The sequence below is a fragment of the Sciurus vulgaris genome (assembly GCF_902686455.1).
Source record: "Sciurus vulgaris genome assembly, chromosome: 15".
NCBI lineage: Eukaryota > Metazoa > Chordata > Mammalia > Rodentia > Sciuridae > Sciurus > Sciurus vulgaris.
In genome coordinates this window covers 86,860,912-86,877,121 of record NC_136476.1, presented here as the reverse complement: position 1 = coordinate 86,877,121, position 16,210 = coordinate 86,860,912, and the positions used below count along the sequence as shown (strand labels likewise).

At 57.5% G+C, this 16,210-nt stretch overlaps 1 protein-coding gene across 1 annotated transcript in view; it reads right to left on the bottom strand.

The window, feature by feature from the left end:
* Positions 1 to 16,210, bottom strand: part of CFAP77 (cilia and flagella associated protein 77) — a 121,798-nt gene that overhangs the window by 10,053 nt on the left and 95,535 nt on the right. The window contains exons 4-5 of the mRNA XM_079111782.1: positions 15,884 to 15,989; positions 10,118 to 10,219 (exon numbers count right to left, since the gene is read on the bottom strand). Coding sequence (XP_078967908.1) covers positions 10,118 to 10,219; positions 15,884 to 15,989 — 208 coding nt within the window. The remainder of the gene's footprint in view (positions 1 to 10,117; positions 10,220 to 15,883; positions 15,990 to 16,210) is intronic.

Genomic DNA, 16,210 nt, shown 5'->3' with positions numbered 1-16,210 from the left:
TGGAGAGCAGGGCTTTTCTTTTCCTTTAAGCCCCAGTGAGAGCTAAGAAGGAGTCAGTGAAGGGGACATGTTGATGGAGACCCTTCCAAGGAGCCTCTGTGAAGGGCAGCGGCCCCGCCATCTGGGTTGGCTGGCTAGCACCCCCAGGGGAGGACACCGCGCTGGTGGTGTGTGGTCAAGAGCCCTACGTGTCCCAGGAGGAGAAGCTGAATAGATGGTAGATGCCAACCTCCACTCCGGGAGGTCCTCCCGACAGGCAGTGCCTCCAAGCGCATGCATCTCTGTGCCAACACACTGTGCAAGCCAGGGAGCAGACCCCCACTGCCAGGGGCTGTAGGCGTCACGCGTCAGTTCTTCATGTCCTGTATGCCGTGGCCACTTGATAAATACTTATTGGCGCTGGCCAGATCTGGGCGAGGTCCAGGTGTTTGTACGTCGACCTTGCCCCCAGCTCACACAGCCCGTGGTGTGTTGGGAGGGCCTCTGGGGGAAGCCAGGAGCACCAGCCAAGCCTTTGGAACCTCCAGCGCCTGTTCCAACGCAGCACTGGACTGGAGGGGACACCAGACTCCTGGTGAGCTTCTAACTCCAGAGCGCCCAGTTTCGCTGCTGAGTTTAGACGTTGGGGAGTCCTTGATTACTTTCTCTGGGAATTTACCTGACTGCGTTCACAGGTGGCACGCAGTTCCTCCAGGACAGTCTGATTTTGCGCTCGACTGCAAATGATACCCTTTGCAGTCCCCCTCACATGGTGCCCGTCACCACCTCATCACTTATTCATACAGGCTGTGGAGCAGGTCCCAGCCACTGCCCAAGCAGCAGGGGCACACTCAGGGGTCACCCGTTGGGGTGGGACGCACCACACTGGGCTTGGTGGCGTTGTTTCCCTTTCTCTTACTGGAATAATGATCGGGAAGAATTTTTTTGGTATTTTTAGGAGGGAACAGAACCTTTCTGTGGTTGATGTGGCTGACCGCATCAAGTTACAGTAGGAACAGTAGAACAAAATATCCTCAGTGAAAAGAAGATGTCAGTGCTGTTTTCTGGACACTTCTGGGGAAAATGTCAGCAGACAGGAGATCTCTAAGGGTCTTGAGGGATGAATGGATAGACAAATGGCTGGACAGATGCAGACACAGATGGATGGTGGGTGGATGTCCAGTTGGATGGATGAATAAACACGTGGAAGGAGGATGGAAGGATGGATAGACAGATGGAAGACTGAATGCATGGAAGGCCAGATGGATCGATGGAGGGATGGACAGATGGATGGATGGATAGATGGAAGGATGGGTGGATAGATGGATGGATGGGTGGATGGAAAGATGGATGGATGGATTGATTGATGGGTTAGGAGTCTGGGATGAAACAACAGAGCCCTTAGAAATGCACCTGAGAGGGCTGGGGAGATAGCTCAGTCGGTAGAGTGCTTGCCTTGCAAGCACAAGGCCCTGGGTTCGATTCCCAGCACCACAAAAAAAAAAAAAAAAAAAAAAAAAAAAAAAATGCACCTGAGACCCAAGCATCTGGAAGATCCTCTTGATCTGCTTTGCTCAGCTTTGGAAGAGGTGTGGTTTTATTGTCTTCAGTATTTATGCCCTGTCTCCAGGTGATTTGAAGGTGCACAATGGATTGCACATAATGTAAAATAAGGTACTCAATAGCTACATAAGTCGAAGACTATGTGAAACAAGCGTAGAGGCCCTCGGATCCCTAAGTTACACAGTTTCTAACTGTTGCTCACTTTCTGCCACACGGGGCACAAAGGAGTACATCCCATCACGTGGACCTCATTGTCTCCACAGTAGAAGGGAGGGCACTAGTACTCAATGGCTAGGAGCACAGGTTTTTGAGTCAGACCAACGTGAGCTCCAATCTTGGCCCTATCACTTTCCAGCTGTGTGGCCTGGAGCCTCGGTTTCTCACTTACAAAGTGAGGGTCATCCTGCCTGTCCCCAGGGTCATTGCCAAGTCCCTGATGCGAAGCCCAGCATCCAGGGCGGCTTTCAAGATCTGCCATCTGCCACCATGTTTGCTGTTCGTGATATGGAATCCAACCACAGCTTTGCTGCCCTCCCACAGGGGATTTCCACATCCAGTCTTGTATTAAATGATTCAGGTGACTTGCATGCACGAGTTCAACATTTTGTTTAAAAATGTGTAGAAATGCAAGAATTTCAAAGGGACAGATCTTCATGCCTGTGGACAAAGGTGGAGAGCAGCACTAGCCAGGGTCGCAGTGTTGGGCCCTCCTGCTCTGACAGCAAGGCTGCTCCATCTTCTGACATGGAGAACTCTGCCCTGCGGTGTGATCAAGAACCTGCACAGTGCAGGAGCAGGGAATCTGTAGGGCAGCGATTCTACAGGATTCCAGAAGCCAAAAGCACAACCAGGAGGTACGAGGTAGAAAGAGGCAGATGGGACTGAACTGGAGCAGAAGTTGCTGTGGACTGAGTCGTGTCCCCAGAGCCATGTGAAAGCCGTGACCCCACAGTGGTGTCCCTGGGGTGGGGCTCAGGAGGGTGATCAGGTCAGATGAGGCTGAGATGGGCTTCGTGCCCTCGTCAGGGAGACACCAGAGGACTCCCTTCCTCTCCCTCTCCCCCACGTGGGGACAGTGAGGGCAGCCAGCTGCAAGCCAGGAACAGGGCCCTCATCAGAACCAGCCATGCTGGCACCTTGACCTTGGACTTCTGTCCTCCTGAACCAGAGGATAAAGTCTGTGTTGAAGCCATGCTGCCCAAGCAGACAAAGACAGAAGAACAGAGAAGAACACAGGCTAGGGCTGTGTAGCAGAGGAGCCAGCTCCTCAGCCGGGTTCCTCTTGGAGCCCCACGGGGCAGCACAGCAATGCGAAATCACCCCTGCCGTGTATACTTCAGGCAGCTGTGAGCGTGGAGCTGACCTCGACTCAGCGAACTGCAGAACTGCTTGCCAAAGGTGCAAGGGGTCCTGGAATCTGCTCTGTAGACTGTCCTCGAGGCCCCCAGGATCAGCAAGTTTGAGGACAACTCAGCTGTGGGAGCAGAGGCCAGGGCCTCATGCAGCCAGACTGCCATCCAACACCCTCCTCCGGCCTGGCCCGGCCTGGCAAGCGCTGTGTGCACAGCGGCACTTGCTGCTCTCCGTTAGGGCGCCCACTTTATAGATGCCCTACTGCGCTCCATCTGCCTCCACTTCCAACACAGCGAGCCTGAACCTGGGATTGATGGCTTTCCTTTCTAGCCTTGGAGCCAAGCTGCAACTTAAAAGGTGCTGGGGTTTTCATCAAGTCTAATGGCTTCCAGGGCAGTGGGAAGTGTGGGGTTTATTGCAAGCGCTTAAGTTAGCCAAGCCGGGCTGGCCACAATGCTCTGGACACCATCAACGCCCCTCTCCAGACCACCCTCACTTCCCTTCCCCTGCCCTGCAGTTAGCCCTACCGGCCTCTGACCTCAGTTGGACGTTCTTAGCATTTATTGGCTCTTCCAGGGCCTGGTTCTGAAGCAGCCAGGCAGAGTTCATGTCCCCCTTGGCCCCTTGCTAGCCATTAACCTTGGCTTGTGCTGTAAGCCAGGGAGCCTGGGCTTCCTCATCTCTGAGATAGGGCTCCTCATTCCTGCCACACAGGGTTCCAGTTCACAAAAGTACCCAGGCCAGAGGACTTGGGATGGGCAGACACTGGGGTCACTGTCCTTGTGGCCCTCAGGGACCTCCATCCTTACAGTGACCCACTCCCAGCCCCAGGCTGCTGTCAGACTGCCCACCCTTCGTACTACTGGAGATATCACTGCCCAGGACTTCTTTGAGCAGAGGGAAGGAAGAGACCAGGGAGCCTCTGCCATGTCGTCCTCCCGCCGGTGGATTTTCTCCAGCACAGGGCACCTGCAGGGAGCCCAGAGAGGCAGTCTGGGTCTCACGGCGACTCCGTTCACTTAACCTGGACCTGCGTGAACCCCAGGGTTATCCCAGCAAGTCACAAAGTGCTGTTCATCTGAGAGGACCTGCCGCTGGCCATGTGTTAGGTAGCCCAGCAGGCATGAGGGGACGGGCTGATGAGCTGGGAGACTCGGAAACAAGAAGGAGTCAAGGGAGACGTTGAGGACCTTGTTCCAGAGGGGACAGGCCCGCGTTCCTCCAAGAGCCCGAGGTATAATCTGTAGCTCATCAAGAGCTATTTGCTTGGGGATAAGCTGGAAGAAGTTGGGGACCCCCCAAGTCTCCTCTATTCCCAAAAGTCCCCACAAGACTTTCACTCTCTCGAGATTAGAGGTGTACACCTGATTCTAAAGCAAGCTGCCCTGCCCTATTTTCTGGTTGACTTTCAACACAAAAGTAGAATTTTCTCTCCCAATGGGAGAGAAGAGCCTTCTGGGTGGAGCTGAAAGTCCTTGGGCACCAGCAGGATTAAGGGCTGGGGGCCTCAGGCTGCAGGACAGGGCCTGCTCACGTGCCAGCCTCAGGCCCTACCGGTGCCCTAGGACTTCTCTGCCGCTCAGGGAACTTGGCTACTGTCCCCCAGTGCTCCTCCTGCACACTTTCTTTCCTCTTTCCCCCACTCCTAAACCTTCAGCTCCAGTCATTGTGAGTTGCCAGTATTTGAGCAGCAATGTCACCTCCTGAGCAGGAGCTTAAATATTCGGTATCTCAGAGGTGCCGGGTTTTGTAGATCCACTGAAGCTTCCTCCTCTGTCCCCTGGGCGAGTCAGCTCTTCTGCATGGTGTCGGTTTATAACAGGGGTGTCTGTGTTTAGGGAGGAATGTCAACTGCATCAGGGCCTCTGAGTCACTCTTCCTGTCCCTGTTTCTGTGTGTGACATGCCCCACTCCTGCGCTCGGCACCCTGCTTGGCAACCTTGGATGATTCGTATTCCAGTGTGTGAGGGCGACAGGATTCTTAAAATATACCACTAGCGAGCATGGGACCTGGGGAGGGGCAGTAGATGTGGCATCTGCCCTTCCTGGGTCTGAAAAGTGTGACTTGGGGTTGGGCACACCTTGGCGAGGACAGCCCGTCCTACGTACAGGGAGCAAGCCCTCTGGAGAGGCAGAGGTGGTGGGTGGACAGGGCAGGAGGCCGCTCCAGGTTTACCAGAGAGTTAACTTTCTAGCCAGCCATGATTTGTAAGAGAGCTTAAAGGTGGCAGAGAAAATCCTTCTCTTAGATTCAGCAGCTTTCACTAATCAGCTGAGTCTCTGGGTGTCGGCGCTTGGCTGACTGCTGATATTTTTTTTTCCCTCCATCTCCGGCTCCTGTTAGGGAGCCAGGGGCCCAGGAGACCCATGGCAGGGTTAGTCTTCCACAAAGAGAAGAGGCTGATCCCAGCGTCCAGAGCACAAGAGCCTGTAAATCAAACTGTTAGCTTAATGGCGTGGACCATTATTCTGGAGCAGTGGGGCTGAAACCGAAAGCCAGATGAAAATGCCGTCCATTTGTTCATACTTTGGTGGCTGAACGACTATGTAATGTGGGGATCGCGCTGCAGAGGCCAGGCAGCTGCAGGAGGGGAGTGCTGCCTGCAGAGGTGCCGGGTGCGTGGGCGAAGCCTTTCCAGGGGAAAGCGGGTCTCCCGTGAGAGCACGGCCTTGGCCATGCAGAGCCGGCCCGGGGAAGCCAGCTGTCTCCACTGCCCAGGGACCGGCTGGACACTGGCCTTTGTGTCTGATGGAAAGCGCATGTAAGAGACTGGCCTTGGCCGGCAGCATGAGAGCATTGGAGACGAGACAGAGAACTGGGTTCGAAGGAGGGCTGACCATGGGGAAACCCCTGGGAAGAATCTCCATCCTCAAAAAACAGTTTTTAAAAAATAGCCTGACCAGAGTGACATGTACTCGGTTCAAAAATTCAGAGCATGCCGGAAACAGCATCAGAGAAAGAAACTGCCTCACTCCATCACCACGCCTACCATGTGGGGGACCCTCCTTCCAGACGTCTGTGGTGCTGTGCAGACACAGGGACGTAGGGTGTCCTGTGCAGGTGGGGCCACACACCCAGGTTCTTCCCTTGGGAATATTTAATCAGGTGTCACTCAGTGCAGGTGAGAGCCTGGATTTCCGCAGTCTGCATGCTCCACTGTTCGAGTCTCCCAAGGTGACCTGAGCTGTCCTTCATGGCCACCACCCAGCCTCAGGAGCAGTCGCCCTGGTGGCTTTGGGTAGAAGGATAAACCAGCTACTTTTCATGGCTTACAATTAGGTGGCCGGAGACCACACAGTTCAGAAGCAGTCACAACCAAGAGCAAAGAGACATTGTCAGTGACCACGCCACTCAATAGGCCGAAGGAGGGCTGCTGGAAGGCAGGGAGGGCCAGCTGTGCCCAGGGACAGGGCTATCATTACAGGAGGTGACCCACACACACACTAGGGGCGGCCGGCCCAGGTTGGTGTGTCTCCAGCTCTTCAGGCTGCTCCAGACTTCCCTGTCCATCCGTCTACCTGTGCAGCTGCTGTCCATCCATGCCAGCACCCCATTGCATCAGTGATGGCCTTCGTCTGGCTCCTAGGCGGAGTCATCAGTGCTGAGAGCAGGCAGGCACGAGGGTGCTCAAGGAAGCGCTGGGAGCGGGGAGGGAGCAAGCCATCTCCTCCACTGTTCTCACTGCCAATCAGCTGCTCCTGATTGGCAGCTCAGCGTGGGCCAGGCTCTGCTAAACGCCGAACACACGTGCGCTCACCAGCTCCTCCAGCAGTCCTGCCAGGGAGCATCGTTAGCTCATTTCATGGAAGAGGAAGTGAGTTAGTGAAAGCCACCCGACAGGCCGGGAGTGGCAGGGTCACTTCCACGCAGGTCCCCTGCTTCCCCCCCCTGCCCCTGCCACAGCCCTACCCTGCAGTCCACAGTACACCCTGCCGAGGGCACCAGAGCCCCCTGCCACCTGGTGCAGAGGGTGTCAGCCCCGGCCCAGAGGCTCCTCCGCCTCGTAGTGGGAGATGAATTCACGGCCGTCCCCCAGCTGGGGACCTGAGGAAGGGTGGGAGCAATTCCCCTGGTGGTGCAGTTGGGCCTGGGGTCTGCTCCTTGCCTAGGAGCCTGGAACCTGGAGTCTTGGTTTGGAAGGGCCCTTCCAGGACCTCTCCTCCCTCCCAGGTTCAGGTGCGGAGACTGGGGCTCCACAATCCAGGCCTCTCGCCCAGTGTGAATGTCCTGGCTGGAAGGCCCACCTGCTGCCACCGACCGTCCCTCTGAGTGTGGCCATTCTGTGGCAGCTGCTGGTTGCAGGGACCAGAATGGGCAGCCCTGCCTGCCTGGGACACGGCAGGGCCCACAGGAGCAGTGCACAGTCCTCCCCTCACGCCCTAAGTGGCTTGTGCAGTGCAGGGTGGGGGTCCCGGTGGCCCCTCTTGCAGCAGCCCTCGTGGCCGGCTGAGGGAGCAGAGAGCAGCCCTTGCGATGCGGTGACCGGGCCCCTGGGTGGCCGCCGCCCTGCCTGCTGCTTTTCCATGTGAAAGGTGTTTAATTATTTCTGACAGAGTTCAGCGTCGACATCTGTTCGGGAGTGGGGAGAGTCCATTTAGGTTATCCATCACTGTGACAGGCTCAACTTTTTTGGAAGCGCTGTTTCCTTTCACAATGGGGCCGGGTGGGGGCAGCGGATCAGCAGCCCCAAGACCCAGACAAAGGCCCCAAGGCTCCGTGCACGACACAGGCCAGTGGCCCCCACCTGGCTGCTGGCGGGCCTTCAGACCAGACAAGGCAGTGGTGGGAGGGCAGTGGGCACCTGGGGAGGGTCTGTCGGACCCTGGGGAGGCCTTAATGCCCTCAGTTCTTCGTTCATCTGTCCACTCATTTGTTCATTCCACAGACCACATCATTTATGCCAGGTATCCTGTTGGGCTCTGGGGACACAATGGGAGACCCGGAGCCATGGTTCTCGCGGGCTAACGTTTTGCTGGGGAAGATGAAAACATGACCCAGTTAATTAATTAGTGGTCACGTTGTTAAGCGCCACCATGGGGAAGAAAGGCGCCCTCCGGAGGTGAAGAGAGAGGCTGCCAGGAGGGGGCGCCTCAGAGGCCTGGGTGTTAGGCAGCCCTGGGCTGGACCCCAACACAGGTGAGCCCGTTTCCACACCAGCGGGGTGGGGAACAGGATGGCCGCGGATGAACACGCCCAGCACTCGGCTCGGAGTCGGGGCGCAGTGACCATTCCTGTAGAGTCACGTCCCCACCGGAGAGGACTGCAGGTGATACAGCCTGTAACAGCAGCACCCTGGGGGTCGAGGGTCTCTACTGGGCTGGCCCCTGGCACCACCCCACTCACTCCAGGCTCTGGACTGAGGGGTGGAGTGACTGCAGCATTCGCTTGCAGAGTTCCAGGGACATCCTCAGAAGAAAGGAGAAACACCCCAAAAGCCAGGGCTTGCATTTTGTCTGTCCCGTTGTTTCTGTGGCACAATAGGAGTGTGTGCGTGCCACACTGTCACAAGTCCTGGATTCCAGGGGGAGGAGGGCACCGTCCTGCAGGGCCCAGATGCTTGTTCTGAGGAGGAAATGAAGTCATCCACAAAAATGGCTTCACGCAAAGCCTGGCACAGAGCAAAAGTCATCCTTCCAGGCTCGCTACTGCTCCTAACAGCGCTAGAGCAGCCGTCCACCCCCGGAGAGACGCTCTGCTGAGACAAATCCCCTCTTTTGAAAACAGAAGCATTTGCTTCTTGCACATGGAGCCCTGCCTGGGATGGCCCTGCAGGGCCTGGGTACTAGTGACAGTGCGCCCAGCATGGAGCCCTCCATGGCCCCTGCACGGCCGGCCTGTCCCTGCTCTGCAGGGGAGGAGAGTGGAGACCACCTGCACCCTCCCTGTTCATAGTGTCGAACTCTAAGTCAGAGACGAAGGGGCGCGGGAGTCCATGCTGTAAGAGCAGAGCCCCAGAGAGGGCACCTCGTGCCTGTGGACACACTGAGGCAATGTCGCCAGGCCTCTGTCTCCCCATGGACGTCAGGGAGCAGCGGAGAGGAAAGGTAAAGGAGGGGCCAGGCAGGGCTGTGGGCTGCCAAGCTGGGAGCGGAGAGGAGGGGCGTGTTTCAAACCTGGGACATGGAGAGAGAGGAACGAGGCCCGTGCACTGGCACGGCCACGGAGGGAGGTGCCACAGGGAGCCGCGTGGCCGTGACCCTGCCACCCCTGAATGGCACCTGGTCGTGTTCTTTCCTTGACATTTGCTGTGAGCGCAGCGGCAGCCTGGATGACGGGCGGCGGGGCACATGGTCACTGACATATGCTGATGGAGGCCACTTGGGCAGGACATGAGAGGCCGCATCAAGGGGGACAAAGCAGGTTTCCCGGCAAAGCTCAGCAGCTTGTTGGAGTGCATTAGACTCAGGAAGCCAGCCGCCCTTCATTGTCTGAACTGAAGCTTAACGCAACACGGCAGCCAGGCGGGCCAGCCAGGAGCGCCGCCGCGCGCAGCTGTCTTCCTGGGGCCTGGCCAGTCCCTGGTGGCCTCTTAGAGAGCCTCCCTCTGCCCGAGTTGAGCATTTGCAGCCCCCTCCCCGTTCTGTGGCCACTGGTTCCGTCTCCCACTTCCCTTGGTCTGTGATGCTCCTGACGCTCCCATTGTCCTTCCCCTTCTGAAGGCTGCTGAACGGGGACCCCCATCGAGGAGCCACAGGGCCACACAGTTGAATGAACACGGGTTCAGTTCTGAGGCCAGAGCTCGCCGACCCCCGAACCCTTGGCCAGGTTGGTCTGGCTCCGTCATACTTGGGTCAGCTGCCTGTGCCATTTGCTCCCCTCTGGAGGGCAAGCCTGGGCACGAGACGTGGTGCATCCCATCACTGGAGGCTTGGCCTGGACAGTGTCTGCGCCGGGCGGACAGACAGACACCTGGCTCTGCCTGAGAAGCCTGCGATCGGCCCAAGGCCGGCCACCGCCCAGCATTCACCCTGTTTCCTGTCTGCAGAGCAGGCCGGGAGGCAGCAACTTCCCTGGATGGTGCCCGGGAGGAATCTGAGCGAAGAGCAGCTCAGAGCCTGGCACTCAGGCAGTGCTCAAACTCTGTTAGTCCTTGCTATTGCCATTGCTATGCCAACCGGTGAGAAGCCCGCAGAACTCCTGGACAACAGGCAGAGACAAAGACGGGAAGGTGGCCGGCAGCCAGCCTGTGCACAGGAAGGGGCCGACGGAGGGGACACTGACCTTCCGGAAGTGGGGCATGTGCCAGAGGGCGTCCAGCTTCACTGGCAGCTTGTATTTCCTCAGGTGATTGCTCCGGGTCTCATACAGCTTGCCCAGGGTCACCTGTAGAGGAAGAGCGGAGGCCAGAAGCTGTGCAACCAGCAGGGACGCCAGGGCAGAGCCCGGGATTCTCATGTGGGCTGCTTCCTCTTGGCCCTGGCCCTTCTCCTGGGTTAGTCACAGCATTGCCCTATCGCCCTGCCCCTGGTTGCAGCTCAGGGGCCCTGGGAGGGACATGGGGACACCCGGGCGTGTCGTTCTGCTTTGGCCCTGCAGCACTGAAGGTTGTGGTGTGCGGCTGCTGGGAGGGCGCAGTGGTGTCCTGTCCTCCCAAAACTTCCTTCCAAGGCTAACGTGGCCCCAGTGTCCACAGGGCCCCATGGAGTTCAAGAGAAGACATGTGCTACTGTCCCTTGGGAGCAGGTCCCCACCATGGCCCATCGGGGAGGAGAGAGGTGGGATCCTTTGGGGAGAGGAATTCAGAGGCTCCCTCCAGAGCCCAGAGGGTCTCTGTGAGTGGACAGCAGAGGCCAAGAGGAAGCTCCCTCTCCCTGAACTTCGAGCTCTGTGCCCACAGGCAGGTGCCAGCATGTCCGCAGAGTGTTGCAGCTCATGGGTCCATTAGAACTGAACTGACCCCTCCACCTGACTGTACTGGAGATGGAAGGTGGTTGAGGTTGGATGAGATCATAGGCTGGGCCCTAGTCTGACTGTAAGAGGGTCCAGAGCACTCTCTCCACCACATGAGGACACACGGAGGTGACCGGCCAAGGAGACAGGTCTCGGGAGGAACCAGCCCAGCCCCACCTTGATCATGGACTTCCAGCCTCCAGAACTGTAAGAAAATAAATGTCTGTTGTCCAAGCCGCCATCTGTGGTTTTGTCCCTAGAACCAACATGAGGTTCAAGGCCTTCGACCTCAGAGTCTGCTGCGGGCCCTGGAGCCTCCTGTGATGCTTGTCAAAAATTCAAGAAACCCGTTTACTCCCAGAGCCTGTGCAGAGAACAGATGGGGCCAGGGATTTGGGAGAGGGTGCAGGCAGCCAGGCTGTGCCCTGCAGTGGGGAGCAAAGGGGACATAGGACAGGGCAGACGGTCACCCCCATGGACTTCCAAGTCCTGTGGGGCCATCTTCGCCTTGTGGTGACAGCTCAGCAGCAGGCGGTGCTGAGTTGGCACCTCCAGCTTGACCGAGCACCTCACCTGGATTCATTCTTTCAACAGATACTGAGGAGCATTCGTCCCTGCTTGACTGGGGACATCACTGAGGACCCAAAGACCCCTGGGGAAGCTGGCATCCCACAGGAGAACCTAAACAAACAAGCGATTTCAACTGTCTGTGGCTTTAGTGCTGCAAAATGAGAACAAAGCAAGCCTGCAGCTGGGCAGGAGGTTAGAGGGCGAGTGACAGGAGGGCAGGGAGGGCCCCCGATAAGCAGGGGACATCTGGGCCATTTCAGATGAGCCCAGGCCCAGTGTGCAGGGTACATTGGAGCAGGCAGGACAATATGGCTGCTGGGACAGGCAGTGAGAGGGCAGGTCTCGTCCAGCACAGCAGGGCCTCCGGGCTCTGTTCTGGACTCTCTCAGGAGCTCTGGCAGTGGAGGAGTGGCATGAGCCAACCGGGTCTTGCAAGGCTGCTGGGCAGTTGGTGGAGGACAGGCCCTGGGGTGTCAGGGTCGGGTGCTAGGCGAGCAGGTGGGCAGCAACTGCAGCGCTCGGGTGGGAGCGGGTGAGCCCTGCACCCAAGCCCTGGTACTGCTGGCCTTGCTGAGGGCTGGGTGTGGGCCCGAGAGGGGGAGGCCACTGTGATTCTGGCCTTCAGAGCTGGGCACAGTGGGCTTGCCCCTTGTGAGGCAGGAGAGCAGGCGGGTGGTGGCTTGAGCTGGGGATCTAGAGTTGTCTTTGGATGTGCCACCGTGAGACGGGTGTGGGAGAAGCAGGGTCCGCAGCAGGGCAGGTGGCCCAGAGGCACTTCAGCCAGAGCCACAGGCCCAAGAGCAGCCCCAAGTGAGCGTGGTCTGGGACAGACCTCAAGAACCGGTGAGATCACAGACAGCAGGCACGGCAGACCTGTGGACATCTCCGCTGGGCTGGGCAGCAGGGTGGCACTGCACCGAGGGGCCCAGCGTCCACAACAGTAGTAGCTGACACTGCACTTCCTCAGCCCTGACCCTCCAGCCCCGGTGTGCGTGCCACCGTGTGCCCCAACTAACTGCCCCCGGCTGAAGATGAGAAAGATGGGTCTCAGGCCCTCATTGGGGGTCCCCCGGCTGAGCCTTCTCGAGCTTGATAGACACCTGCAGCAAGTGCGTCTGGGGCTGTTTGCTGCTCCAGAAACCGAGCCAAGGAACGGCAGCTTCCCTGCTTCTGAGAGCTGTTCAGGTGGTTTTTCAGGGCGCAGGCCCAGACCCTAGGACCTAGCCTAAAATGATGTGGAGAGCCTGGTGGGACCCAAAGTGTCTGGTGAGCAGGACATGCGGAACCAGGACAGGAGTGAGCGGGTGGCCAGCAGCTGCCATGTGTTCCAGATTTGTCCAGGAATTCCACCTGGCCACTTGTTCTGAGTGTGGACTGTGCTACCAAGATCTCCTGGTGCCGATGGAGTCCATTTCTGTCTCCCCAGGGCTGCTGAAAGGCCCGCGCTGCCGCCCAACGTGGCGACGATAACGCTCTCTGGTTGGCCTTAATGAGCCTTTATCTTTTGGCCAAAACCAGGTCCACAGCACTGGCTTCTATGCACACTGGGCCTTGCTGGCTGTCACTGGTTCCCCACAGAGCCCGGTTTTCCACATTGCTGGCGCAGCTTGAGCTTTGGGGGCCCCTGCCCAGGTACTCCCGGGTCTATGATCTTGTAAGACCATAACGCTCCTATGCTTTTATAGACTTAGAGAAACACCAGCTGCATGGCATGGAGGCCGCAGGCCCCACACCACCGGGAGTGGCCAGGATGTGGCCAGGTGTCGCCAGGTGTTGCCAGGTAGTTTCGTCTCTCCTGAAAGCCAGCCATCTTCTGAGGGCAGAGTCCGGCAGACCTCCAGGGTCTCCAACCTCACCGTGGCCCAAGGCATCCAGAAGGAACTAAATTTAACTGAGGTTGCCACCTCACTTACTGATTTATGTTGCTGACCAACTCTGTTGAGCGTATGTGGGGGTGACTCGCCAGCCCTGCAGGGCAGTCCTTCCTCTGCCTTCTAGAACAGTTTTAAAGTGCTGAACCAAAGCAGAGGCCATCTACTCCGGGCCGATGAACTGGGCTTTGGGGTTGGAGGGATGCAGACACACAGCCTGAGCTTCTGCCCTTTCCCCACTGGAAAAGGGGTACAGATGCCCAGCCAACAGGGTCCCTGTAGGATCCCTGAGCTGGCTTTTAAACAGGGTGGCCGACCCAAGATGACTGCTCACTAAAAGGCAGTCGTTACCAGACTTCATTTGGGTTCACTGTTGTTCAAAATCCAGCGCGTCCTCCACAGTCGACAGACTTCAGGCCCCCAGAGGCTTCCCCTGGGACGCGGGAGACCCGGCCATGTGAACTGACCGTCTCAAGGTCAGTGCGGGGTTAACTACCCCATAGGGCAACCTCCAGTTCTGGCGGTTCACAGCCGCGGTAAGACAGCCAGCAACCACAGAGGAGCTGGGAGGGGGAGAATGTGAGTCTCCTCCCGCCTCAGGGGCCTGGGCTCACAGGTCTGGCTGCCCGCGTGGCTTCCCATCCCTCCTGCTCTGTCCACTCCTGTCTGCACGATCGCCCACCTCCTCCTCCAACACGGTGTGAAACGCGGGTGAGCGGTTTCTTGTCTTCTTTTCCTGGTGGAGGCTCCGCCCTTAGGTGCAACCTCAGTCCGGACGCCTTTCTCTTGCTAAACTGTCTTGAGTTTGAGCCTCAGCCTGAACCCAGATGGCTGGAGGGACCCTACGGAGGCTCAGCACAGCGGCCCTCAGGTAATTTGGCTCCTTCTCGTGCCTGGTGTGGAAACTCGGGCCCCAGAGAGGTGGTGGTTCACGCGAGGTGGCAGGCCCAGAGCTGTGGTGCAGCACCCTCGTTAGCTGCCTCAGGGTCCCTGCTTTCGCAGGAGGGGCACTGGCTACGAGTTGGGCCTGCAGAGGCTCCGGTTTCTGTGTCTTTGTCCACATTCTGAGCAGCAGTGAAATAGCTGCTAATTAAAACTCGCAGGATCACAGGGGCTGTAAAGCAGCACGTAATGGTGATGCTCCCTCTGAAACCAGCCACTACCGTCACGAGATGACTCTTCGTTCAGCCACTAACAACAAACTAGCCATGGGTTGCTTTTAAAGCACGATCACGGCACCGAGCTCTTTAACAAGTGCCGGCCTGCCGGGAAGAGCTGGAGGGGCCTGGAGAGGTAACAGGGTCCCTGGGAAGACTCTTCTGATCCCGTTTGGCCCTAGGACATAGGCAATGGCTCTGTTCCCCGAGCATCCCCTAATCTGCAGGCAGGGATCTCACCTTCAAGAACTCCACCTTGGGGACAGACACACCTGGGTCTGACGGAATTGGAGAGTCACTTCTTCTCTCTGAGCCTCAGATCCCCCTGAGATCATGAGACACCTCCCCAATGGGATTCTTGGAGAACCAAGTGCAGGGACTTGGGGTCCCTCAGCACAGAGCAAGCAGGCCTTCAGGTATTGGTTCTGATTGTTGTAACCAGAGCTGCTGTGGTTTTTGTTTGTTGTTTTAAATATTTACACATTCGAGGCAAGCTCTCTACCACTGAGCTACAGCCCAGCCCAAATTTTTGGGATATTTTCAAGGAATAAAGTACAGTTTGAGCATTTTCAAATGTTTGGAACAACACAAATTAACAGCTAAAGATGCTTTTCATAGTAAAAATCTCACTGAACTGACCTCCTGCCAGTTGCTAATGGCTCCCATCAGAGCAGGTGACAGTGTTTTTATTTTTATGTGGGGACCTGGGCTGCAACTTCCCCTGCAGGCCGGGACATGGGACAAGGACAGCCACCAGGTCCTGGTGAGTAAAGGTGAGGCACTGGGCACAGGGCCCCCCGAGTGGCCTGTTGCTTAATTTGTAACAAATTTCCTCCTGTTGAAGAGACGTGTTCTTTGTTGGGTGCCAAACCACTGAGCCACCTCCCCAGCCCTTTCCAGTTTTCATGTGGAGCAGGGTCTCGCTGAGTTGCTGAGGACGTTGCTGAATTGCTGAGACTGGCTTTGAACTCAGGTCCTTCTGCCTCAGCCTCCCGAGCTGCTGGGCTTACAGGGTTGCGCCACGGTCGGTGCCCAGCAGCGACTGTGTTCTTCAAAGCACCCTTCCAGAAGTGCGTTTCTTTTTCACTTTGTCTTCTTAGCCTGTCTTTATGGGTAGCCTAGGGCGCACTTCTGTCTAGGCCTGCTGGATTATTTTAAAGCCTGATTTTTCAGAGGTGTGAAGTGGGGCAGCAATTTGGTGGAAAGGGTCCTCACGCAGGACTCAGGACCGCTGGAGTCTCATCCTAATTCAGAGGCGCACAGGGCCAGGTGACTGGCGCCCTGGCCTGTCTCACCCTCCCGGGATGCCGTGCAAGGTGAACTGGACAATCACCAAGACCTGGTCCAGATCTGAATCTCTGCAGCAAGACACCACCTGATTCCCTGTGCCCGCCCACCCTCCACCACAAACACACCAGGCCAGGCTCCAAGGTCGGCGGCGACAGCCGACCCTTCTCTCCCCTCGCCAGCAATCCGCCCAGGAATGAGGGCTGTCTTACCTTTTGCTTTTTCTCCAGCTTAATGGCTTTCTGGGTGGCCTTTTGCTCTTGCACCCATAGCTGCTGGTACCGGTGCTGCAGCAGATCAAACAAGGGCGTGGAAGGCCTGGGGAAGGCCAGACAGGGCTTGAGGCCCAGGAAGGACTGCTTCCTCTCCCGCTGCAGGCCCTCCCTCTTTCCCTAGAGCACTGGCCGCACTGTCACTGTCCCAGGCTGCAGAGCAAAGGGCTTCCAGGCTGCACAGAGCTCTCTCGTGCACTCGAAATCCCCGAGAGAGGCAGGCCCGTGCAGAAGAGTCAGCAAATACTGACTGTGCCTGCACATGTG